The 27597-nt window shown below is 39.8% G+C and overlaps 1 protein-coding gene across 2 annotated transcripts; it reads left to right on the plus strand.

Annotated features, from left to right (window-relative positions):
* Positions 1 to 4527: 4527 nt before the first annotated feature.
* On the plus strand, positions 4528 to 27285 carry LOC143883712 (Cyclophilin-like peptidyl-prolyl cis-trans isomerase family protein). Of its 2 annotated transcripts, XM_077387031.1 has the most exons (6): positions 4528 to 4916; positions 5004 to 5078; positions 18527 to 18688; positions 26556 to 26714; positions 26847 to 26944; positions 27043 to 27285. In XM_077387031.1, exons 1-5 carry the CDS (start codon positions 4914 to 4916, stop codon positions 26928 to 26930), a joined length of 483 nt encoding a protein of 160 aa, XP_077243146.1. In that variant the 5' UTR covers positions 4528 to 4913; the 3' UTR covers positions 26931 to 26944; positions 27043 to 27285. The 2 variants fall into 2 exon arrangements, with proteins under 2 accessions (XP_077243146.1, XP_077243145.1); XM_077387030.1 differs by having other exon boundaries at positions 4532 to 4916; positions 26847 to 27285.
* The last annotated feature ends 312 nt before the right edge of the window (positions 27286 to 27597 follow it).

Consider the following 27597-nt stretch of genomic DNA (forward strand, 5'->3'; position numbering starts at 1 on the left):
AAATAATGTTTCAGAGGGGTTAGTTTTGGATTCAAGATACAAAAATGACTATTAGACTTAAAATTATATGCATTACATTGCTTTACTTTTCTCCCAGATCAAGAGAAAAAGAAAAGTAAAGAGAGAGGAATCTACATTCCTTACCTTATACTTTTGCATGAAGTGTGTCCGTCTCAGAGAATTTAAACCGAGGGATTTGCTAGCCTCCATCACAAAAGGCATTTCACAGATGACCTGCCGCATGTTACATCAACCACAAAGGCTCACTTTTCAGCAGATTGTGTTATCGGACGCTAGCCAATCCCTTAAACTAGAATTATCCTTTTAAAAGAGGTATGTTGAAACTGAAGGGCGCCCTAGCAAAAATGGGCTGAAAGGGCACCCCTCATTGGCTGCACATCACCAAAGTGCATTTAATACTCTTTGACATATAGCCGCTACAAATACACAATGGTGGGCACCCTTTCAACCTATTTTTGCAAGGGCACCCCTAGCATTCCTCTTATAAAAAAGGGATTTGCTAGGCAATTTCGCAGAAAGCCATACCGCAACTGGCTTTTGCATGTGAGAACAGCCACCTCGTATGAATTAAATTAACAAGACAAAATCTGCCAAAAAGTCAACCCCTGTGGCTGTTGTCACATGCAAAAGCTAGCCCCAAAATGGCTTTCCGCGAAATTTCCTAGCAAGTCCCTCTAAAAATTCAGTATTAAAATAAATTTCTCTATAACATTTTCCTAATAGTGAGTGTAAGAATAGTAAATAGTAGCCAAACAATGCTAGGAAAATGAAACTGTGTCTTTTTACTTTCATTTTTCCTATATTTTTTTGTGCATCCAAGTGACCCTCATTTGATTAAATATGTTGATTGATCCGAACAGCCACCATAATACCAGTCAAATGTAGGGGTGCAACTTGGGCGGGCTCAACCCAAACCCGACAGGTTCAACCCGGGAAAAAGTCGGGTTGGGTTGAGTTCAGGTCGGGTTCGGGTTGGGGTTTCTCAACCCGGGTTGAGTTCGGGTCGGGTTCTGGTGGCAACCCGACCCGAGTGAACCCTACTTTTTTAATAATTTAAAAAAAAAATTAAGCTAAAAATCTCGGGTTGGGTCGGGTTCGGGTTGGCAAAAAGGGTTCCTTGGGTCGGGTCGGGTTGGACCTTGTCAGGTTGGAACTCGGGTCAGGTTTGGGTTGACCAAATGGTTGCTCAGGTCGGGTTTGGGTTGGGTTTGGGTTGGCCTCAACCTGACCCGAGTTGCACCCCTAGTCAAATGGCATTGAGATCACCTTGATAGGACGATAGTAAGCGCTTGATCCATTGGGTCCGACCAGTCCTTATTTTTAGGTTTTTGCCTAGAAAAAGCCAACCCATTAATTTCTGTAGTCACTTATCTAACACTCGCCATGTTTGTTCAGGGATGGGACCAAGAGCATTTTGGAGTTCCACAATATCAACCAATCCTTCTTGTTAGCACTTGGGCCAAGCTCAAACTAAATCCAACAGTTCGGTTTGGTTAGGGTTGGGTAAAGCCAACCGGATTTGATTTTGGGTTGGGTTAGGGTTGAGGTGTTGGGCAACCCTACGCGAACCCAAAAATCCCCGGACCTGTCCTCTAATTTCATCTCAGTTTTCAAAATCTCAGGGCTAGTTTTTTTTTTTTTGGCCCCGAAACCCGAACCCTATTTGGACAAGACAGGATAGACAAATAGGTCTAGGGTAGAGAGATTTTGTGCAGGATTATATTAGAATTGAGGGAATGCTACCTGAGGTTGGGCTAGGGTTAACCTCAACCCGACCCGACCCAACCCGACCAGAGTTGCACCCTTACCTCTACTCCTATTGTAGGACTCAAAATGTGTATTTTAAAACTGTCCGTCTTCTTTTGTTTGTTAACTAGCATTAGAGCAGTGTGTGGCTGACAAGATCAATAACCAAGCCATATCATATGTCTCATAGGTTTGTCATATTGCGGTCCATTCAAATCAGTGATCATGCCGACCACATAGTTTAGAGGTTAAATGTTAACTCTCTTTAATTGTCTTCATACCATGAAAATGAAACTTCTGGGAGAGCAAACACGAGCCTGGATCTTAGGTGATAGTGCTGATATGAGCCTCTAGCTCGAGCTTTGGTTTTCAACCTTGAGGTCGGAGGTTCAATCCCTGTTTACCCATAAAAAAAATGATATTCTAAGCCTCTAGCTTAAGCTTTGGTTTTCAACTTTAGGTTGGAGGTTCAATCCCAGCTTAACTATAAAAAAAAATGCTACCAACATCAGCAATTTCACATGAATCAAACAATTCTGACCGGACAATTGATCTAGATCGTTAATCTAAGAGGCTTTCATGCAGACTAGCATTCTTGGCCATTATATGTATGGATGTAAAATAATGGGCCCACACCATCAAAACATGAGGTGTGAAAATGGTGGGACCCGCCATTCCCACGATCTCCACCCAAGCTTATGCCTGGGGTGGGGTATGCATGGGTTTGTGTAACGATGGTGGGTCTACTCATAGGTGTAAAATGGTGGGGCCCACCCTATGCATAGTTTATCATATCAAAACATGATGTGTAAACGGTGGGCCCAACCTAATCCTAGGTGTAAAATGATAGGTGTACCCTATCAAAACCATGTTGTAAAATGATTTGGTCCACCAATGCTATGCATTACATGGAAAATATTTCAGTAAGGCTCCATTTTTTTTCCACTAAAAAATGGATGTAAAACTAAAAGAGTAATGCTAGGGAGACCGAGAGTAGGACCTAAAAGGGGACTGAACAAATTGTTTCACGCCACAACATCACTAGTGATGTGAGCAATCCCTTAATTTTAGGGAAATAAAAAAGTAAAATTTTCTTTAACACATGGCTTATTTTCCTTGCAGGTCCGATTTAGGTCCTGCTCTAGGTAGGGTTGCAAACGAGCCGAGCCGAGCCAAGCCAAACTCTGGGGTGTTCGTGCTCGGCTTGCTTAGTTTGAGCGTCGGCTCGTGTTCGTGACAAGCTTTTTACTATGGGCTCGTGTTTGGCTCGCCAAAATTTAACAAAGCTCAAGCTCGGCTCGGCTTGACTCGTTTAGTAAATGAACGAGCTCGAGCCATAGCCGAACTTTTAGTGAGCCGAGCCGAGCCAGGCTCGAGCTTGGTTGGGTTCGGGTTCAGCTCGTTTAGTAAACACATCAAATAAATACCATTAAGTAATATATATATATATATATATATATATGAGGAAAGTGAAGCTACACCGCCGGCTTAAAATACAATGGGTCCACATTGTTTTGGTGATCCAAAGAATTCATTTGATTGGCCCTCACATAGATAGGGTGTCCACCAAAAATCAGCTCCATAGGATCATCCCAATCCTACGATTTGTGGAGGCAAAAATGAACGTGTAAAAACCTTCACAAATTTGTCCATTTTTGCCTTCATAAATCGTAGGGTTGGGATGATCCTATGGAGCTGATTTTTGGTGGACACTCTATCTATGTGAGGGCCAATCAAATGAATGGTTTAGATCACCAAAACAATGTGGGCCCATTGTATTTTAAGCCGGCGGTGTAGCTTCACTTTCCTCTCTCTCTCTCTCTCTCTCTTTCTCTCTCTCTCTCTATATATATATATATATATATATATATATATATATGTGTGTGTGTGTGTGTGTGTGTGTGTGTGTGTGTGTGTGAGAAAAGTGTAGCTACACATACGTGTAGCTAACTTAGCTACACCGATGGCTTAAAATATAGTGAGCCCCACATTGTTTGGGTGATGCAAATCATTCATTTGATGGGCCCTCACATAGATAGGGTGTGCCCAAAAAATCAGCTCCATAGGATCATCCCAACCCTACGATTTGTGAAGGCAAAAATGGATGTATAAAAACCTTCACAAATCAGTCCATTTTTTGCCTCCACAGTTTGAAGGGTTGGGATCATCCAATGGAGCTAATTGTTTGGACACACCCTATCAATGTGAGGGCCTATCAAATGAATGGTTTCGATCACCCAAACAATGTGAGCCCACTATATTTTAAGCCGTCGATGTAGCGAAGTTAGCTACACCTATGTGTAGCTTCACTTAACTCTGTGTGTGTGTGTGTAATATAATATATATAGTAATATAATGAACATAATCTGAGCTTTAAAGCTCGGCTCAACTTTATGAACCGAGCCTAAAAAGTTCATGAGCTTGTCCAAGCCGAACTATACAAAGCTCGAGTTCGGCTCGTTTATATGACGAGCCTAATTTTTGGGCACGGATTCGGCTCGTTTAGTAAACGAACGAACTGAGCTTTTAATGAGCCGAACGCAAACATGTTCATGATCCGGCTCGGTTCATCTGCAGCCCTAACTCTAGGTCTCCGTATCATTTTCCAAAACAATTTTTTTTTACGTCCATTTTTACACCGAAAGAAACGGAGCTTTAAATTTCCATGAAAAGAAAACGAATGACAATGGAAAGATAGGAGGGGAGCCTTTTTTTTGGGGGGGGGGGGGCTTAAAAGCAAGGTTTTAAATTCCGGTCCTCACCGAAACCGAAATTTTAGCCCCGAAATTTCGGCCAAAATCCCAAATTTTCGTCCGAAATTTTGGTAATTTCGGCTGATCTGTAAAGGAATAAAAACTTAATATTTTATCAAAAATTTCGCCAAAATTTGATAAATTTCAGTGTCGTTTTCGGTTTCGGTCCTGACCAAAATTTAAAACCTTGCTTAAAAGTTGTAACAGAAAGGCAGAAAGATCTATATAGAGTCTACGATTTTCCTTTTAGAGAAACCCACGAGTCTCCAGAGTCCACACACGAAGCCGAGCAAACCCACCCAAACTCCTCTAATAAAAGTTCCCTTAAAACCATCCGAAGCGCAACGTTTTGTGACTCTCACGCAACTCACATTCCGCGAGGCATTTTTACAAATGGTTGGTGATCATTACTTTCGTACTCTTTCCTCTCTTCTCTCTTCTAGCAGTGCCCATCCCTTTTACTTATTTTTCCCAATTTTGCAGTCAGTCACTTTGCATACTAATCTCGGCGACATAAAGTGCGAAATCTCATGCGACGAGGCCCCCAAAACAGCTGAGGTACGGACCTTAAAAACCGTTTATAGTTTGTTCTATTGGAATTTCAATCTTCAGAACATGTGACAATCAAACTGCTTCTAAGATTATTACCCTTCTCCCTTCTAAAATTGCTTTTGTGTTTTGAGTTTTATTACACTCTATTGCTTAGATTGTGCAATATGATAAGGTTAAAATAGAAGAACACAAAAATGGCTAGGAAAGTCCAATGTCAGGGGGGGAACCCTCATTAAACGTTTGTTGTTTTGTTATTCCAAAGATCAGCGCTTCGGGCTGTTGGAATCAGAAACTCTACTCAAATAACTCTCTTTTGAAAAATGATATTTGCACCGGTGTATTTCTTCTACTGGATTAAGAGAAAGCTAAGGGGGAGAGAGAGATGTTAAGATTCGTCTGTCTTTTACTTCACACACACCATGCATTATATAGAATGCATGTCATTTTCATGTTACATCACATAACACCTAACACATTCAATGCCATAAATACAAAACAAAGAAAAAGCAATACTAAAGGATTTTTACGAATCTTATTGGCATGCCTTGATATCTTCGAATTTGCATGCGCCGAATTTTGACCAACCGCCAAGAATTTACCAATCTTAAGATTTGTCAGCAAACATTAAAATATAGATTTATTTTCAACAGCCTCCCTTAAATCGATTTTTAAAATCAACAACACCGAGCATCAGTTTCAGTTTCTCAAATAATTCTGCCTTTAATGGTTTCGTCAAAATGTCTGCAACTTGATCTTCGGATTTGTAGAACTCAAGCTTAATTTCTCCATCTCTAACCAAGTCTCTAATATAGTGATACTTGATGTTGATATGTTTACTCCTGCCATGAAAAACTGGATTTTTGGCCAATGCATTGGCTGACTTATTATCACACATAAGTTTGGTGGGGCCGTCATGTTGATGCATTAACTCACTAAGCATTCTGCGAAGCCATATTGCCTTACATGCTGCAGATGTTGTAGCCATGTATTCCGCTTATGCTGTAGAAAGCGCAACCACATGTTGCTTTTTTGAAGACCAGGAGAAAACTCCAGCTCCGAGAAAGAAAGCATATCCGGAAGTATTTTTCCAAGTTTCTGTATCACCTCCCCAATCACTGTCTGTATATCCCAACAAATTGAAATTGTTAGAATAAGAGTAAAAAATTCCATGATCACGGGTATCACTGATGTATCGCAAAATGCGCTTCACCACCTGCAAGTGTGATTGGTAGGGCTTCTCCATAAATCGGCTAATAATCCCCACTCCATAAACAATATCTGGCCTAGTTGGAAGTCAAATATCTCAGACTACTAACTATGCTTTTAAAATATGTAGGATTTATTAGTTCTCCGATTCCTTCCGTCTTTAATTCCAACCGTTCCATAACTAGAGTGTCCGAATGGAATTAAGAGACTCCATCTTGAGATGCTTCAGACTATCACCGGCATACTTCTTTTGTGAAATAAATATGCCATCATCTGTCTGTAGTACTTCAATGCCCATAAAGTAGGACATCAATCCCATATCTATCATCTCAAACTGGCAAGTCATAGCCTCCCTGAATTCTGCAAACATCTTTTCGCAATTTCGTGTAAGTATCAAGTCATCAACATAAAGACAAACAATAATGAGATCACCATCAGAGTTTGACTTGATATATAGTGTATGCTCATAAGGGCACTTCCGGAAATCATGCTGCAGCATATATGTATCAATGCGTGTTTACCAGGCTCGGGGTGCCTGTTTCAAACCGTATAATGCCTTCTTCAATCTGTAAACGTGATTCTCATGCTCTCTTTACATAGCCAGGAGGTTGATCAACATAAACCTCCTCTTTAAGAACACTGTTCAGGAATGCCGATTTGACATCCATTTGATGGATTTTCCACCGATTCTGAGCTGCAAGTGCTATGATCATTCGGATGGTATCCATTCTTGCAACCGGTGCGAACACCTCAAAGTAGTCAATTTCTGGCTTTTGCTTGAAGCCTTTCACTACGAGTCTCGCCTTGAACCGGTCTACCTGACCGTCGGGTTTGTACTTCGTCTTGTACAGCCACTTGACACCAATTGGCTTCTTCCTAGATGGTAAAGAAGTCAATTCCCATGTGTCATTCTTCTCTATTGCGTGGATCTCCTCATCCATCGCCTGAATCCACCGTTCATCATTTGCCACATCCTCATATGTGACTGGGTCACAATCTGCAAATAGACAAAAATTTACCAGAGTTTCATTTGTTATGTCATCATCAGTGTCGTTGTCAGTTGTGATAACATAATCCTATAAGCGAGCCGGGAGCACCCGCGTTCGCTTTGGACGTGCCGAAGACTCAGGAGCTTCTGTTTGTGACGGAGAAGTTTGTATAGGAGATGAATTGCTTCGATAAATTTTACATCTCTGTTTACTATCACTTCCCTTGTTACCGGGTTATATAATTTATAACCTTTGGTGACATCACTGTAGCCGATGAAGATGCATTTCTGGCTCTTGTAGTCCAACTTCTTCCTTCTTTCGTCAGGTATATGTGGATATGCAATACGTCCAAATACCCGTAAGAAAGAAACATTTGGCTTATTTCCGCTCCAAGCGTCTTCTGGAGTTCTTCCAAGAACACTCTTTGTTGGACACCTATTCAACAAATATACAGCACAAGCAACAACTTCTGCCCAAAAAGACTTTGACAGAGATTTAGCTTTTAACATACTTCTGGCCATTTAAAAAATTGTCCTGTTTTTTCTTTCAGCTATACCATTCTGTTGAGGTGTATAGCTAGCTGTCAGTTGACGTTGGATCCCTTGAATTTTGCAGTAATTGTTAAATTCAGTTGAGGTGAATTCTCCCCATCGGTCTGATCTCAACGTTTTTATGTTTAAAGCAGCTATGTTTTTCAACAAGGGCTTTAAATTCTTTAAATTTTCCAAAAGCTTCCGACTTTTCTTTCAGAAAATATATCCATGTTTTCCTGGTAAAATCATCCACAAAAATTAACATGTTCCTTTTGTGTCCGAGTGATTCTACCTCAACTGACCCACAGATGTCTGTGTGTACCAACGCCAAAGGTTGCTTGGCCCTTCTTGCCTTCTCAACTGGAAAGGATTCTCTGTGCTGCTTACCAAGAATACACCCTTCACAAGGGCGATCAGGAGCCTCGATCAATGGTAACCCAGTTACCATCTTCTTCTGGACTAACTTTAGTCCGCGAAATTTCAGATGACCGAACCGCAAGTGCCATAACCAATCACTATCTTTCAACATTGTTGAAAGATTCATCATGGTCTTTGTTTGAAGCATCAAAGGGAACATCCGATTTCTCGTCATCTGCACTTTTGCAACCATTTTTGTTGTTTTTGCCCTTAAGTGCAAACTCCATTTTGGATGTCAATTTTGTGCCCTTTTTCGGAAAGTTGTCAAACACTCAATAAATTCCAAAAAAGTCCCGGCACAGAATAAACATTTGCAATGGTGACATTAGTACCATCTTTGGACTGAATATTGATGTTACCTTTGCCCATTACAAAAACTTAGGATTTATTCCCAAAATTGACTTCTCCACGAACCGTCTCGTCCAAGTGTGAGAATAGCTCCTTTGTCCCACACATGTGATTGCTGCATCCTGTGTCAAGATACCAGGTATTTCTATCCTCTCCATCTGGTTCGTCTGTCTTGCACGCAAGCAACATATTTCCTTCAACTTCGGTGGCGTTTGCATGCTCCGCCTGATCATCTGGCATTTTGGCTCGACATTCATTTTTGTAATGTCCAAATCTTTTGCAATTAAAGCATTTGACATTAGATTTGTCTCGTGCTCCAGCATTTCCTCCACGATTTCCTCCACGATTTCCATCACTTGATTTTTCTTTATTAGTGGGATAAAAATTTCCACCTCTTCCTCGACCGCGCCAACGACCTCGGCCCCCTTGATAGCCACCGCGATTTGATTGGACAATCTTGCGTTGCAAAGCTTGCTCCAGTGTTGAGATGATAGCCTTCTGGTTCATTCTATGCTCATGTGAGCACAACGAACCCATCAATCTCTCCATTGACATGGTTGATAGATCATACGATTCTTCGATTGCCGCGACAATATACTCGAACTTTGTGGTTAAAGATCGCATGATCTTCTCCACAATTCTTGTGTCGTTGAGTTCTTCACCGTTAACCCTCAATTGGTTAACAACGGATTGAACATGGTCAAAGTACGTCGAGATGGTTTCCGAGTCATTCATGCGTAAAGACTCGAAATCACCTCTGAGCGTCTGTAATCGCACCCGTTTGACTCGATCATTGCCTTTGTAGGATTTTTGCAAAATATCCACGCTGCCTTTGCTGTCTCTGTGTTCGATATTTTTCCAAATATCGATTCTTCTACGGCTTGAAAAATCACGTATAATGCTTTCTGATCCTTTTTCCGGTTCTCCACCAATGAATCTCTCTCCTCCTTTTTTAGTGCTTCAAATGCTGCTTGATCGGCTACTTCGGTGTAGCCACTCGCCACCAAATTCCATAAATCTTGAGATTTAAAGAATACCTTCAATTGGACAAACCAATGGTCATAATTTTTTCCATTTAGCTTTGGGAGTTGCAGTTGGATCGAATTTGACGCCATGTTCGACGAGGTTCTGATACCAGATGTTGGAACTAGAAACTCTTCTCAAATAACTCTATTTTGAAAAATGATATTTGCACCAGTGTATTTCTTCTACTGGATTAAGAGAAAGCTAAGGGGGGGAGAGAGAGAGAGATGTTAAGATTCGTCTATCTTTTACTTCACACACACCATGCATTATATAGAATGCATGTCATTTTCACGTTACATCACATAACACCTAACACATTCAATGCCATAAATACAATACAAAGAAAAAGCAATACTAAAGGATTTTTACGAATCTTATTTGCATGCCTTGATATCTTCGGATTTGCATGCGCCGAATTTTGACCAACCGCCAAAGATTTACCAATCTTAAGATTTGTCAGCAAACATTAAAATATCGATTTATTTTCAACAAGGGCCCTGTCCTTTGGACGGGTTGCGTGTGAGCGTGTGTTTGCGCGTAGGTGCAGGCGTACTAGCCCCTCTCCGAGGCAAGGGTGTGAAATACGAATCGAAGGTGAAATGGTCGAAAGTCCGGAGATTTCAGGCAATTGAGAAGAAGAGGGAAACAGTGTTACGTGCCTAATTAAGCCGTAACACAAATAAACAAAGAGAAAATAGAAAAGGGGGGGAGAGAGGTTGATTCGAGGCAACTTGACCTCCTAATGGCTCGATTTGAGAGGACCCGTGTCTCTCCTACAAAGTTTCCTTTGCTGTAAAATTCTCTTCTTCTCCATTTCATTAGATGATAACATTTTAAATACAAATATATGCCACTTAGCACATGCATAATGCAACCACTACTAACAAAACCACCCTAACTGACTACCACTACTCACATGACATCAACACTACTACTTAATAACCACACACCATTACCCACATTACATAGCACTACTTAGTAACTACACACACAATTAACACCACTAACATGCACATAACAAACGACACTTGTTCCTTGGGCGCATTCTGCCTTCTCGTAGATGGAAAAGGACTTCTTTCCGTGTTGGGAACGTGGTGCTAAACTCGCATGGGGTGTGGAAGGCCCTGAGGGTCGACAGACTGTCCGACTCAGACCGAGCGACAAAGCAAAACACAGACCCAACGCCAGTGCGAGGGATACAAACGAATTCGAGAGAAAGGCTCACCTGGGGCGATGAATCCATTGCTTCCTTAATCCGAGTTACAGCTCAACTCAACTCAACTCAACTAAGCCTTTGTCCCAAACTAGTTTGGGTCGGCTAATGAATCCTTTAGAAATTTTCATGAAGAAGGTGAAATGATCTACCCAGCTCAAAATTGCTAAGTCTACTCCTGACACTAGTTGGGTTCGTCAACATGTATCATTTTTTTTCATTCTATCCTATCCAAGGTTATGTTCTTTGTTATGTTCCTTGCCCTCAAGTCTTTCCTCAGTGTTTCTACCCAAGCTGTTTTCGGTCTGCCCCTACCTCTTTTTACTCCATCAACTTGGCACGAGTCACTTCTCACTGGAGCATCCAAAGGCCTACGTTGGATATGCCCAAACCATCTTAAGCGGTGCTCTCTCATCTTCTCCTCAATTGGTGCCACCCCCACCTCTTTACGGATGTCTTCATTTTTAATTCGATCTAATCTTGTGTGGCCGCACATCCATGTAAGCATTCACATCTCCGCTACACTCATCTTATGCACATGCTGCTTCTTGGTGGTCCAACATTCTGAGCCGTACAACATGGCTGGCCTCACCACTGTCTTATGGAGCTTTCCTTTCAACTTGGTAGGTATTTTACTATCGCACAAAACTCTTGAAGCATGCTTCCACTTCAACCAACCGGCTCTTATTCTGTGGTTAACATCCGTTTCAATCTCTCCATCCTTATGTAGGTTTGAACCAAGATAGCGAAAGATATCCTTCTTAGGTACCTCTTCAATCCGAGTTACAGCTACAGCAACGAAAAGTAAAAGTAGGAAAGATAAAGATAAAAAAGCTAATACATGATTTCTGGATTTGGTTCTAGGATCTCTTCCTTGGAGGCGAATGTCTCTTTATATAGCTTTATTCGGGTAACCGCTCCTCATTACCCCACGTTTTGCTTGAAGGGAAACCTTTTTGGTAACTACCCTCGGTGGGTCACCTCATTTTCACGTCCTCCATAGTCTAGGTGGTCATCTTCCACCTTCCCACGACTGGCAACAGACATGCCACGTCTTTGAATCATCCCATTAGACGACATTGTGTTGATTCGGTCCGAACGTGCTTTAGTGGATATCTTCAATAACAGCCTACTTAGACCATTTTGGGTCATGCACGTTTCCTTCTATCTATCAGGTGCCACTGTGGCACATGGTGAGTTGACCCAGTCTAGGCGAATGGTCACTCGTTGATCAACGAGTTGTAAAATCCAAAATAGGTGTAAACACTTTTGCAATCGTTTCCCATATTCATCTACTACATTCCAACTACCATCTAACTCGGCTACTCCTAAAGATATGGTTGAGATATCTTGGTCTCTAACCATATATGCATCTAGATTTCTAAAGATAACAATTCAGCTATTCCTAAAGATACCAACTCCTAACTTTTAGTAACTAAAACTCATAGAGATATCGTTTCATATGTTTGGATTCCTAAAACTAAGGAATCCTAAAGAGAAATGTCATATTCCCTTCCCCTTGAGATGGACCTTGTCCTCAATGTCTTAAGGAATGTAACTAGCAATAAAACTTGACCACTCCCCTTTTTGCAACTTGAAGAAAATGTCGATGTCCATTAGATGTGAACTCCATCTTTAATTGCATAATGTCCCAAATGATGGGTTCCAATGTGGCTGACTACTGGACCCCCAATACCATGTCGCAACCACTAAGTGGAAGAAGGCGCATATCTGCCCGAAAGGACGTCCCTATCATGATCCATTGGGAGTTTTGGCATATAGCGGTATCTGACAACTTAGTTCCATCAGCCACAGATACAGACACGAGTTTAGTAGGTTGTACATAGCTCCTAGTTCCTTAGCCACCTTCGGGTCCAATAAATTATAAGTGTGCCCATAATCTATCAAGATTACCACATGACGCCTTTTGATATATCCTTTAACGAGCATGGTTCAGTTTGAGGTTGTTCCATCCAGTGCATGTACTGAGATTTTTTTGTGTTGTTGATAAAATTGACAATTATATTCATACTAACAAAAGCCGACCCCAACTAGTTTGGGACAAAGGCTTTGTTGAGTTGAGTTGAGATTCATACTAACAGAAGTACAATGGGACCAGTAGTCCCACTGGATGTGAGAAACCGAGGAGCAATGTCCCTGATGGGAAGAATCCTACTCCTGGAGATAAACAAACAACTTTACATTTTCCTTTTCAGATTATAAAAAACACTGAGCTAAAAAGCCAGCACAGGAAATTCCCATGGATGTATTGAGATTTGAAATTCCTTGTCTGCATGTACTTTTGCTTCTTCTTGAATGTCGGGAGGTTCATCTTCTTCATCATCTTATAATAAGAACAACTGTTGTTGCTTGCATCTATGGCCCATTGCATATCATTCATCATAATTATAGCACAACTCCTTTTCCCTCCTCACATTCATCTCGGCTTGTGTTAGCCAAGGAATAGGAGTTAGAAACGATGACGAAGAGGTCTTTGCACTAGAGTTCTCTAGTATGGGTTATTTGAAAGGTGTCTTTGATCACCTAGCCATAGCATCAGTACTGTCTTCTTGTAACCTCGCCAGCCGTATCACCTGTATGATTGTGGATGGTGCACACATTCAAATTCCGTCTGCTGTCTCCTCCTTAAGCTCGCTGATAAAGAAACTTACAAAAACTCCTCTTGTAACCCGTGGGTGCGATTACCTAGCTCTTCAAACTTCTTCTGATATGTCTTGATAGGGCCAATCTGTCTCATTTTGGTCAATTCTACAACTGAATCTTCATTGGCCGTTTGCCCAAAATGGAGGCGTAAGGATTTCACAAACTCTACCCATCCAACAATCTTTGGATTTCTCAAGCCAACCGAACCAGTGCAGGGCTTTTCCTCCAATTGAATGGATGCCTGTTGTACCTTGTGAGCTTCATATATTTGATTGGAGTTGAAGAATTCACACATCGGTACACGCAACCCTTGGGATCTTCCCCATTAAAACGTGAAAATTCAACTTTTGCAAATCGGATAGGTACCCATTAAATGGAGATGATGATTAATGTGATGGACACGATGACTCAACATGATCATTGCCTCCTGGTGAAGAAATTTTCGCTATGAGCTGATCGTATTTCAGGTTTATCACACCCACCAATTGCATAAGCTCCATCATAGCCTCGGCTTGTTTTTCTGAACTCTTCTGAAGTTGCCTGATCGACTCCTCCATGCGTCAAGGATCATGTGCTCTAGTTCCTTCTGGCATTAGCACCTTCTTCACAGGTCAAGATTCCTGCTCTGATACCAGGTGATAAGGTTAAAGAAGAAGAACACAAAAAATAGCTAGGCAAATCCCACATCATGAGGAAACCGTCATAAAATGTTTGTTTTTTTCCAAAGATACCTTGGACAGCTGTTGCCCATCCTTTTCTCCTCTACACCTTAACTACCATACAACTCAGGTACTCCTAAAGATATCGTAGAGATATCTTGGACTCTAACCATAGATGGATTTAGAGCCTAGACTTCTAAAGATAACAATTTACTATTCCTGAAGATATCAACTCCTAACTTTTAGCAACTAGAACTCAGAGATATGAACACTTAACTAAAACTCAGAGATATCATTTCATATCTTTCGATTCCTAAAACTAAGGAATCTTAAAGAGAAACGTAACAACAGATTACTTTGACTGACTGACCATACTCCCTACATTGACTGAATCTTAACAAGACTCACCGTATTAAGCCACATGGCTCCCAAATCCGCCTAAACATGCACAAAAGATTTCTCTAGATTCAAAGAGCAACACCACATGAACACATCCAAAACCAATTCAGAAATAGCATACAGCTTAACTAATCAAAACATGGCGCATAACATTTCACTCCTGCATAACAACCTTGTCCTCAAGGTTGCAAATGCGGATCCCTCTCCTTTAGCTTGTTCCAGACCTCCCAAGTAACATCATCTGGGTCCATATTGGACCAATGTAAAAGAATTTCAATCAGTTCAATGACTTCCAATTCCCTTTGTTGAGTATCCTCTGATCTAAAACAGCAATGGGCTCCATCCTTATCTCTCCATCTTCCCCCACCATGGATATTGTTGACTGTGGCAGAACTCACTGATTTGGACCATTAGATATCATTTGATACATTTAGTTTAATGGATGTCATCTAAAGTCCACAAAATTTTGTAGAACCATACATACCAGATCTTTCCTCTACTTTACCCCATTATAATCCAAAAAACCAAGCAAATATGGAATAAAGGAACCTATTGCAGCCAGATCATACCACATGCGATTTGGAGGAGCACACACTTTGGCCCAAAACATTGCTTCACTTTGGGAATCAATTGGAGAAAGTGAACACACTTACATGACAATCCTCATACTAATTTCCATCTCGGTCACACATTCATACAACAGTTATACGATCTTGAATTCCCCTCTTATCTTTTGATTCATCAAAAGAACTTAAGATGTAGGAACACCACCGGAAAACACACAACCAACGATTAGGATGGGTACACAAATTTAAAACCTTAACTAGGGTTTTACAATCTGAAGAACCTAAAATTAGGGTTTCACTAATTCACAGAAGAAAAAGAAAAAGTGGAAGGAAGATAGAACTGAGAGGGAAAGGTGCATAACGGGACCAGATTTTCTTTTTTCCTTTTTTTTTTGAATGCTAGCAGATTTCATTAAACAACAAAAGGGATGACTAAGGTAGTCAACCCAATACAGAACACAAAACACAAGAGAACATACACAGAAGAATTAGCAAAGGGGAAATACAACAAAAACTTTGGATCAAGGGGGCAGAAAATCAAACATCTCCAAACCCTACTTTTCTACTCCTTTCCGTGCTAGGCGATCCGCAATGCTATTAGCTGATCTTCTAACGTGCATAAAAACCATTGACGAACCGACAATCCTGTCATGAATCTCGTCGAAGAACTGCGAAAACCTCCAAGGGGGAACCGATGACACTCTCAACCACCGAACGGCATTGAGGGAGTCCCCCTCCACTATAACATCATCCAAAGACTCCTTTTCCAAACGAATAATCCCGTTGTGAACGGCTCGAACCTCAGCCTCGCTAGCATCCGCAATCCCTATCGGTCCAGAGAAAGCCCAAATCACGACTCCCATAGAATCTCTCCTGACTGACTGACTCCGCCTATTGCAGCTGGCCCAGGGTTACCCATACTTGAACCATCAAAGTTTGATTTGAGACTCCCATGGGTCGGAGGCTGCCAAGACTGGACTACATGAGGACGACTTTCCACGTCAAACAGACCTCCTTCCAAACACGCCCCCCTTCTCATAAATCAAAGGCTGAGATGAAACAGATTTCCTCCATGTTACAGATCAGATGTATAAATATAAGAGGAAGGGGAAGAAGAAAACGAGAAAGAAGTACTGGGAGGAAAAGAAAATTCATGTTGATCGGAGACACCACCCCTTGAAAATCACCTTATCGTATATATTATTTGTGTTCTAGCTAATTATAAGTATGCCATTAGTAAGTTCACTAGTGATGGCCCCCATCCTATATTAGCATAAAAAACAGTTTTTTTTTAATGCTGAAGAAATTTATTATGGCATAAGCAACAGTTAAAAGTTAAAACACTCAAGTGATGAGCCCTATCGTGTTTACAAGTACGAGATCTGCACAATGATGATGAGCTAATTGTTGATAACTGATGCCAAATCCACACAATGACTTAATTGTTGATGTTAAAAGAAAGTTCACTGGCTGGGATGCTGCTCTTGACTGGAGATACATTGTAAGATATTAAAATCTTATTCAGATAAAGCAAAATGAAAAGTCTAATGATAATTGAGACACTGTCAGAAATGCTGATAAAGAAAACCTACAGTGGATTTATTAATTACATTAAGCCCATGTTTTGCAGAGACAACTGTTAATTTGTGGATGTCATGTTAGTGTTGTGCTACCTATCGGGGGGGGGGGGGGGGGGGGGGGGGGGGGTGTTGTTATGAGAACAACACACTGTGAAAGTTAAGGGAGAAAATACTCGCTCATTTCAAATGTTTAAGCATGGATAATGGAAATAGAATAGAAGAGGAACTTGCAGGAACTTGTGGGGAAAGTTTATGGGAAACACAGGGGAGTATGTAAAGAGAACACAAGGTCCACAAGTTCCTTTTACACTTGTAATTGTAATACCACTATACTAGCATACCCTTTGAATAAAGCATGCGCTGCATGCCTATTAAAATGCCGAATGATATTCAAGTTCTCTTTGTTGTCTTAAAGCTCATAATTACACTACTATTTAAAGTTTAATATTATGGTTTTGAAGTTTAGCCAAATTCCCATTATATATGGGCTTTAATCTTTTTTTTTGAAAAGAATATATGGACTTTAAACTGAGTCTGCTATGTTCTGAATATCTATTTATATTTAAATAAATAGTCATATCAATCAGGTAAAATTGTTAGAGCTTTGGTTTCTGTATGCATCTTTTTAGAAACACTACAATTTCTACTTGGATAAGTTATGGCGAGTAAATAATTGATAAATTCGTGCATGTAATATGAACCCAATGACATTGCAACCATTTGAATACTTATTTTTTTTCTCATGCTTGGTTTTTAAAGTTTAATAATATGACATTGAAGTTTAGGCTAGTTCCCATAATATATGGATTTAAAAAAAAAAAAAAAAAAGAAGTAAATAAACACCTACTATTTAAAGTTTAATAATATGATATTGAAGTTTAGGGCAATGATATTTTCACTCCCGCTGAAGTATGCATTCGCTCCCCTTTTAACGTGATTTGACGTCAAAAAGCGTTAAAGTTGGCCACTGTTCACGTTATAAGGGGGCGAATGCGTACTGCAGGGGGAGTGAAAATATCATCGCCCACCTAATTCCCTTAATATATGGTCTTTTAACTTTTTTTTGAAAAGGCTATATGGACTTAAAATTTTGTCTGCTATGTTCTGAATATGTCTTTATATTTAAATACTCATATCAATCATGTAAGATCACTAGAGCTTTGATTTCTATATGCATCTCTTTAGGAACATGGGCAAGAGCCATAGTTATTTGCTGTTTCCTTTTTTTTTTTTTTTTCCTTGTTGTTGATACCGGCAAAAGACCCAGCGAGATGATGTCTGATGGTTGGTAGTGAGAGGACTCTTAGTACCTGCAGACCCAAAGGGGGCACTGGTTAAAAAAAACATGAATCTGCTTTTGAATTTTGTTCTCATTTAGTAGCGGGAAAGGAGTCTATCTATTTGCCTAGCTTTGATAGATTTCCCCTTACGCAATCCACAATTTGAAATTCCACGAATTCTTTGGTGGATAAGTCCCTTGGTGGATAAGTCCAACGACTCAGCAGTTGTGCGTAATTGAGTTTCGCATCCAATGGTTCTGATCTATAGTTGGGGAAATTCATACCAAAAGGTTCGAAGAAGGAATGCACATCAGAGAATATAACCAGCCCACCCTTCTATATAACCTATTCACATTAGTGAAGCAGCTAGTCTTTATATTTAAATATTCGTAGCAATTAGGTATGATTGCTAGAGCTTTGATTTCTATATGCATCTTTTTAGGAACAGCACCATTTCTACTTAGATATGTGATGGTGAGTAAATAATTGATAAATTCGTCTATGTAATATGAACCCAATGAAATTGCAACCATTTGAATACTTATTTTTTTTCTCATGTTTGATTTTTATACAGAATTTCTTGGCACTCTGTGCTAGTGGTTATTACGATGGCACTATATTTCATCGAAATATCAAAGGTTTTATGATCCAAGGTGGGGATCCTACCGGCACAGGTAAAGGGGGGACTAGTATATGGGGGAAAAAGTTCAACGATGAGATCCGTGAGTCACTGAAGGTATAACGCTAACATTCTCAAGTTAAACCTACATATTAAATTGCTCTTGGTGTCTTAGTTGACTTTACTGAAGCAAGGCAGAGTCAGAAATAACAATGATGTTTCTAAATACATTGAAGGTATACATTATTCATTCTCACGTTTTCTCTTTGTGTCTAATTTGACTTTGTTGGAGCAAGGTAGATTCAGAAATAACAAAAATGTATCTAAATAATAGTCAAGTGCAATAGCTGGGGAGCTCTTGTTCCATTCAGTTAAACTTTATTGCTTTGAACCATTTTCCCTTAAAAAATTTGGTTTTTTTTTGCATGTTGTACTCCATCATTCTTCTTACAAATCTTGGGCATTGATATCAGTATGCCCACTACAAAATATTCACACGCATGTTTGTTGTTCTGGGGTGCTAAATAGTTTGCCCTAACCGGTGCAAATACCTTAAAAGGAAAAAAAAGAAAAGAAATGGAAACCTTTGTCCATGAAACTTCCTCTCTCTTTTCCTCTCTGAAAAGTCGAAGGAAGGAGAGATGTAGGACAGAAAGGGAAGGGCACTTGGTGTTCGTAGTTCTAATATTAATTGACATAGGGCAGAATGCTGATAATAGTAAAGGTTCTTAAATGAGTTTCTTGAATTCTTGAATTCTTGAAAAGGTTTAAACAAAAGTTAAAGAAAATTAAAGTTTTGATAAAGGATAAGCAAATAATGTAAAGAAAGGGTACAGGCCGATAATGATTGGTTATACGGGTTGGGGGGATCGATAAAGATTGGTTCTTGAGCGATTGGGTGATATATAGGTTGTGTAAGGGAAGAGATTGTTAGCTGGTTTGGGTTGTAAAGGACATAGAAGGAGAAAGGACTCCCTTATGTTGCACTGTGGGCCGTAGTTATTACTTAAGTGATGTGATGTCTCCTTATGTCATGTGGGCCCTTGTGGCCACTTAAAACTTACACGAATTAACAAGATAAATGACTCAAAATGCCCTTCTCACTTGTGATTTTCGTAATGCACTCGTGGGCCCCATTTTGAACACCTATAACTTAAAGAAACCGAGTGATATTGGTGGGAAAAGACCGGGGTATCCCTCGTGTAACTAAGAGACTTAAAAGACACCTGAATGACACATAAAAATTTGAATATGGGCCATAGAATGGTCCCCATCAAGGAGATATTGGCTTTAGGGTGATAGTTTTTCGGGTGTGGAAGTTTCTATGATGAAATCGTCCCCTGTAGAAGAGACATGGGTAGAGGGGATTAATGACTCTCTACAAAGTCACAACCGCCACCATACCCATGAATTGCAGCAGTCTACGGATGGGTTACATCCATCCTATGTCACAAATATCGTTCTCGGGAATTTCTCAGCAAGGGAAAATCTCAGGATATTTTAATTTTTTTATATTTTTTCCGTGTTTACATAAGGAAAAAACAGTAAAAATAATTTAATTTGCAAATATAAAATATCAAATATATAAACATTTTTAATTTGGAATTAGGGTTAGGTCGAAGGTTTTAGGATGTTTGAGAGATTTTTAGAGTGAATGAGAAGTTCGAGATATTTTTTAAAGTCAACTCCCCAATTTATTGCGATAATTCGCGATAAAGTCACGATAAAATTGTGAGAAATTCAAATTCTCACGATAAAACTTATTTTTTACCATTTAATCAAAATATCATGATTTTCTCATGAGAAATTGAATTTCTCGGCAATATTTGTGACCTAGCATCCACCAAGCTTGTAATCTTTAACGTTGTCAATGTGGGCAATCCTGAAATTTCGCCAGTAATCCTCTCCACCATTGTCATTCTCATCGAACAACCAAAACAAGAACACATCCACTCCCTTCTGTAGGCATGGCGACTATTTTGATCACGGAGCAGACCTGGAGAACACATTTGTTACAGGTGGAGATGTCGAATCCAAATCACTGGAGGATGAGTCAGAGGGTTTCACCGAGGGCAAGTCACCAGATGCAGATAAGTCATTGGTGGATGGGGATCGTGCCACAGGGCATGATGTCTTCTTTGGTGACTACCAAGTTGAGCTATTCACAGATCATGTCGAATATGGCTCGGCCCGTACATAACACGGGGTAGAACTTGGGTTTTTGGAAGTCAGGGCTATTGTAGCGGTCCCACCATGCGTGGAACCAAACTTTGACCCAGTGCCGACAATGGTGGTGGTGCCGGACGACGTCGATTGGCTCATTTGATGGCAGATTCGGATCAGCAGCAAGTGCTCCGGGACAGGTGCTTTTGCTACGGAAGCAATTGAGTCGTCAAGGTCAGAGTAGTAAGCTTAGAGGTGAGAGTAGTATTAGAGGCATGGCATGGATTTTGCCCTTATAGTTTGCTTCCGTGGGCATTCTCTCTTGAGTGGTGATTGGTGAGACATATCTTATCGGTGTTGGTGCGTGTGGTCGAGATGGTCATTCCATTACCAGCACAACAACCCAAGAATCATGTTTCTCCCAATCGTGGGGTGTATCCATTTGAAAGGGATACCACACCACACCATGTTTAAAATGGTCGATGAACATAGGAGATTGGTCTATTTGCATGGATTGGATTTCTTGTGATGACTTGTCGAGATAACCGGTCTAGCAACATATGACCGATCATCTTCCCTGATTTCTATCAGTCGTATCAGAGTCGGTTTTGACAGCTCGCAAAGGGTATGTTCCAACATATTGCTTGCAGGCATGCTTGCGGGGTTCAAACAGCTGTAGTCACCCACCATTTTTTTGAATGGTAGTCACCCTATAAATTTTTGTTATATTTTCGCTAATGTATTAATGTTGCATACACCGTCGCCACCATTTATTATTCAAAGAGATTTGGATCCATTAATATGTCCAGAGATTAGGATGAAACAAGCTAAACTACTTGTATTCTGGCCGTCTCGCCTTCAGATTTCTATTAATGAGAGGGATCGGGTCCATGTATTCAAGACAATGGGTTCTATGAAGTTACTGCAGAAAGAAATGAAAGCTGACACCTATTTTCATAACAAAAAGAGGTGGAGAAGAGACTTCTTACCTCCTCCTCTCTGTTGTCTTTGGCTAAAAACCTTATATCAAATCCAGCCATTAATCCCTTCTTTATCGACTTGGAAATTGCAATTTCTTACCATTCAAAAAGAAAAAGAAAAATGCAATTTCTCCATCGTTTCTGTTGCTGTTTTTCGTCATTTAGTAAAGGTCTTCATCAACCACTTTTCTTATCACCAGTGCTTTCTCCGCAGCAATATGTTCCTCTACATCTATTTCGTCCATTTGTCACCCCTACTTCATTTTCAGTCATTTTTCTGGTAGTTTCCGGTCACAGTCAACATAATTTATCATCTTTGGTATGATTCCCACCGTAGTGGACCAATCACTGACCTTTTCTCGTGAGATTCAGTTGGACAAGGCATGACAACCCTCCCCCTCTTTGCACGACCCTCCTAGAAGATAAACACAACTGAGAAGAATACTGAAAAAAAAAATCTTCTTTCTAAAAAAGGTGGTGATACCACCAAGTCTCTTTTTATTTCGGTGACCTGTGAGTCACACGAATTTGGTGTACTTCACAGACCGCTGATTTGCGTACAACCCGAATTTAGATGATTTTTTAAAAAAAAATTTGCACCAGAATTTTTGCTGATTTCTTTGCACATCTTTGCACATAGACCTACCAGCATATGCATGGGCCCTGTAAACAACATATCCACACTCAAATCTAAGATGATCTTAACTATTGGTTTTAGATCAAGTGATATCATGATCAAGAGCGATTTGAACACTAAGCTGCATATGCAGGAATCATATCAAGACCATCATATCACTTCAGTAAATAATGAACGGGCTTTTTCTACATCAGCCAACTCTGAAATTGAGGGTGGATCTTAACTGTCCTTTGAATGATCATTAGGATCCAGCCATACAACAACTATATACTCTGGAACCAAATCAGGACCATTAGATCATACCTCAGAATAGTGGAAGCTCCCCTACTCATGTAAATTCGTCCATGAGCCTAATTGTTGAAGAATATTGGATCTGTATCGACGCATACAACATCCCAGAAGATTGAAGTTCGACGAAGCTTATAAAGGACATATTTTGCCACATGCAGTCGGTTACAAATAGCCCCAAAATCGGGTCAATGATCTATCGTTTTGAGATTCTATGTTTCTTGTTGTTTTATATTACAATGTTTATCCCAAAACTATGCAGATATTGACTAGTGGATCTGACCGATATTATAAAAGCCATTTGATATGTAAATATGAGAACCAATCATCGATTCTTCTATCTAACTTTTAGAAAACACCATTACATAGATCCAATGGTTTATATTCATCCAATTGTTTATCTCTTCATCAAACTTGAATCTATGGACAATAGAGATTGGTCAGTGAAATCTAAATTCAACGAGAATCAGATCACTAGATTTACTAATCATTCTGTTCTCCTCAGATTACTAGGGATGTTATACAAGCTTTATCTATCCACCTAAATCATCTGAATGATATTATGGGGATAATTGTCTGACTGTGTGGTAGTGGATTGTCCTGGATTTAGATCACCATTAATGGAGGATTGTGCCAACATTACAAGATGTGGGAATTAGTGTGTAAATTCTACACACTCGTTGACAACCAGAGCAATTTTTATTGTCTTTATTTGCTTCATGAATGTTTGGTTTATTACGACCATCTATTCTTTATTTTAATATAGTAGCATCTTGGTTTGCTACTTACTTGACTGTCTAAGCTACAAAGAATGAATGATATAGGAGATTGTATTACGTACTAATATAGTGTAGAGATGTCATGTACTAATATAATGTAGAGATGTAATTTTCTAGAATATATTAGAGATGATAAACTGAGCATAATAAGAGTATTTAAAAAATCAAATATAGAGATTGGCCATGGAAATGAAAGGTCTAAATAGTGAGAGAAAATTATTATATACATCTGCAACTATGGGAGCAAAAACCATTGTGTATATATTGCCAATTAGTGAAGAACAGTGATCGAAATTATGTGTCAAAACTCAAAACTAAGTTGCTATGATGTGCATTTAGTTGATGAATTTTGCAGAAGAGGCAGACAATAAAAAAATTGACATGTGGACATGTATCTCTCCTAGGAGGTGGCTCTGCCACATGTCCAATATGAAAAAGAAAAGATGCGTTACCAGATATACTTGGAGGCTGAATAAATAGCCTGTAACATGAAAATCACATATTTTGTCCAAATTAGGGCATGTATGGTGCCCTAGACCAAAATGGTTAGAAATCCATTAATAGGGAAGCCAATTGTGTTGACGAGAGCCTTGTTAAATAAACAATGGAATATGAATATCCACACTGGCCATGATGCAATCAAATTGTTATAAAATTCCCAAGGGAAATATCTCTGAAGATCTTTGAAAAACATATCCAGATGATGGGACTTAGAGACGTCTACATGCATCAAATTTGGCATAACTCCACTTGTGTAGATGAGTCTTTCTAATAATTAATGGAATAACTGCCATTAAAAAAAATAAAAAATTAATGGAATAACCACAGTGGGGATGGTGCAGCCAGAATGTTAGTTGCCAGACATGTGACTAGCTTTGCTTGTGAGCGATGGATTCATATCCAGACTTGGGCATATAAAGTCGTGATCATGGCTATAAATTTCGTCCGAAATCCAAAATTTCAGATTTCGGCCGGGACTGAAATTTAAAACTGAGACCGAAATTTAAAAATTTCGGCTGAAATTATAAGATTTTCACCGCCGAAATTTCCACTGAAACCGAAATTGGCACTGAAATTTCCGAAACCGAAATTTCAAACCATGGTCATGAACTCATGATTCATTCATGGGCTTTATCATTTCGTGAAAGCCACCATGAGCATCATGGTTAGGAGTTGTGTGGAAGTAGAATGATAAATGATTGGAAATCATTTCATGAAAGCCTCGGGAGGATTACTGTATGAGAGTGTTAGTCCTACATGAAAGCCAAATAATGAATGGACATCATGACCATGTGGGATAATGGCTTTGGAGATTTGGTAAGCAAGGCTCTCAATTATGGGTGAGGGTGATAGAAAGCAAATACGGTACTACCCCAGGGAGATGGTCTTTAGGAGATGTCTTTTGACATCGAGGTGGAACTATGTGGAGAGACATAATGAAATCTCGTCATTTGTATGAGGCTGGTATCAAAGTTAGGGTTTATTCAGGAGACAGAATCAGTTTTTGGCATGATGCATGGTGCTCGGCTAGACCGTTAAAAGATATGTTTCCGGAATATTCTGATTCCTCCCAGAGTTGGCTTTTTTGGGTGGGCGGCTCTTAAGGAAAGAATTCAGATGGTGTTTCCTTAGAAAATGGAAAATACTTATTGTCGATCATTGTGCTCTTTGCATAGAGGTGGGGGAATCCGTTAATCACTTATTCATACATTGTAAGTATGCTAGAGAATTATGGAACAAATTACTAAGTAGATTTGGGATATCTTGGGTTTTTCCCGTCTTTCTTATTGAGTTATTCTCTCAATGGTCGGTTAACCCTTGGAACAAATTACCATTCAAAAAATAAAATAAAATGGTCGGTTAACCCTTGGAAGGAACGAGGAAAAATTATTTGGCGAGTTTCATTCTTTGCCACCCTATGGGTTATATGGAAAGAAAAAAATGATAGGGTGTTCAATGGCAAATCCAAAGGCACGTCATATTTGTTTGTCAAGACACTAGCATTAACAATCTCTTGGGTTAAAGCTCTTCCTCTATTCAGGTTCATTCCTTCTTATGATATTAGGGAAAGGTGGAGAGACATTTGTGCTAGCACGGAGGGATCTCATAAATCAGTCCAAGTGTGGAAGCCTCCTCCTCCAGGGTTCCTTAAGCTCAATTTTGATGGTTCCAGCTTGGGGAATCCTGGTCCTGCTGGAGTGGGGGGAGTTCTCACTTTGGGCCTATGCAGAGCCAATTGGGACGGCAGATGCTTGAGAGATGGAGGTTCGTGCAGTCTATCAAGGTTTAGAGTTGATCAAGAAAAATAATGCCGATCATATTGTGATGCAAGGTGCTTCATTCAATGTCATCAGATGGCTCACTGGAACTCCCCACCCACCTTGGAGATTTGATAGGCTCTTCGACGAAATGTTTGATTGGGTGAGAAACATGGAGGTGGTGTTCACCCATGTCAGGAGATCTGCCAATCAAGTGGCGGATAATTTGGCTAGAGTTGGAGTTAATAAGGAATCCCTAGCCCTTTTTTATTCTCTTCCGCCGTGACTTTGTATCTTTTTGTTCATTTTTTCTATGTATAATCTCTCCATCTTGTATCTTGACCTCCTCGGTCTTCTTTTCTAATTCCATTGGCTACCATTTTCAAAAAGAAAAAAAATAATTCATGACCATGTGGGAACTCTTGGTGCGTGACCGAGATGTCTGTTCATATGAAACTCTGATTAATTCAAAGAGGGGTTGTTTCTGTTGTCAACACAACAACCCTAGAATCACCTTTCTCCCGATCTCGCAATGGGTCTTTCTGTTGGAAAGGGACACCACACCATGTATAAAATAGTGGACGAACATAGGAGATTGATCTATATTCGAGGATTTGATTTCTTGCGATGAAAGGTCAAGATATAAGTTGTCCTGACCCAGACCGTTTGGCCACCTTTGACATCTTCACTAACTAACCTCTGCCAATGCAATAGCCAATGTATTGATTATTGTCAACACCTTGATTGAATCTATTCATCAAGGTGTCAATAATTTTTTATATTTATAGATCTTCCAGCACCCATCTTGAGGTTGTATGTCTATAAAACGACATGTTTCCAGATGATCGCCAGTATAATATTATCTCATTTGTTTTGTAGCACAATGCGAGGGGGATACTTTCAATGGCTAACAGTGGGCCCAACACAAATGGAAGCCAATTCTTCATCAGTTATGCAAAACAACCGCATCTGAATGGACTGTACACTGTGTTCGGGAGAGTGATTCATGGGTTTGAAGTTCTCGATCTCATGGAAAAGGTATATAGTTCATTGCCCCACTGGATTTACATATCTGCACAAGCCATATCATTCTCTTGTTATATTATGCTTTGTTAAATGAAGTGACTGTACTATTTCTTACCTAATAATGCTTATTACTTATTTCACCAGACCCCAACAGGACATGCAGATCGACCTCTTGCGGAGATCAGGCTCAATCGCGTGACTATTCATGCGAATCCCCTTGCTGGATGAATTCAGTGGCCCCTGTAAGCATTTTATTTCATTAGCTCTCTTTGCTTGGTTTTTTTTCTTCTATGGGTAGCTCTCTATTGACGGTTCAAAAAGTATATCTTGGTGACAATAGGATCAACCTTCCATGGTGCTTGAACAGTTTCTCGTCTTTCAATTTCATGGTCGAGTTTGCTTACTGGATGGAAACTGAGAAAGCATAGTAATGATAAGCTATTTTCTGCGTAGAACATGTATATAACACCAAAATGTGATTACATTCATACCCTTAACCATAAGGACCAGGGTTCTATGCTTTTTGCTTTGCTTTTACACAACAGGAATTTCATAGGAAAAAATGCCACCAGCTTTATCTCTTTGTTTTTTAACTACATGGTCATTTCTTCCTCAAAAGCCAAAAGAAATTTCCAATTTTCGTAGATTTCTCTGCCAGGAAGTGGTTTAAGATGCCTTCTCATCCAGAGAAAAGACTGAATATATTCTCCCCCCCCCCCCACAATCAAAATGTTGCTCTTATGTTGGTTCGATTGAAGTTATCTCAAGTTATCTTATGTTTATGAAAGGACTAGGATTATGTGCACTTTGACTCTATACAACAGGAATTTGATAGGGAAAAAATGTCACCAAATTATCCCCTTGTTTTCAAACCACTTGGTCGTGTCTCTTCATC

The sequence above is a fragment of the Tasmannia lanceolata genome, unplaced genomic scaffold (genome assembly GCF_043159265.1).
Source record: "Tasmannia lanceolata isolate RefF3 unplaced genomic scaffold, GAP_Taslan_0.1 ptg000008l, whole genome shotgun sequence".
Lineage (NCBI taxonomy): Eukaryota > Viridiplantae > Streptophyta > Magnoliopsida > Canellales > Winteraceae > Tasmannia > Tasmannia lanceolata.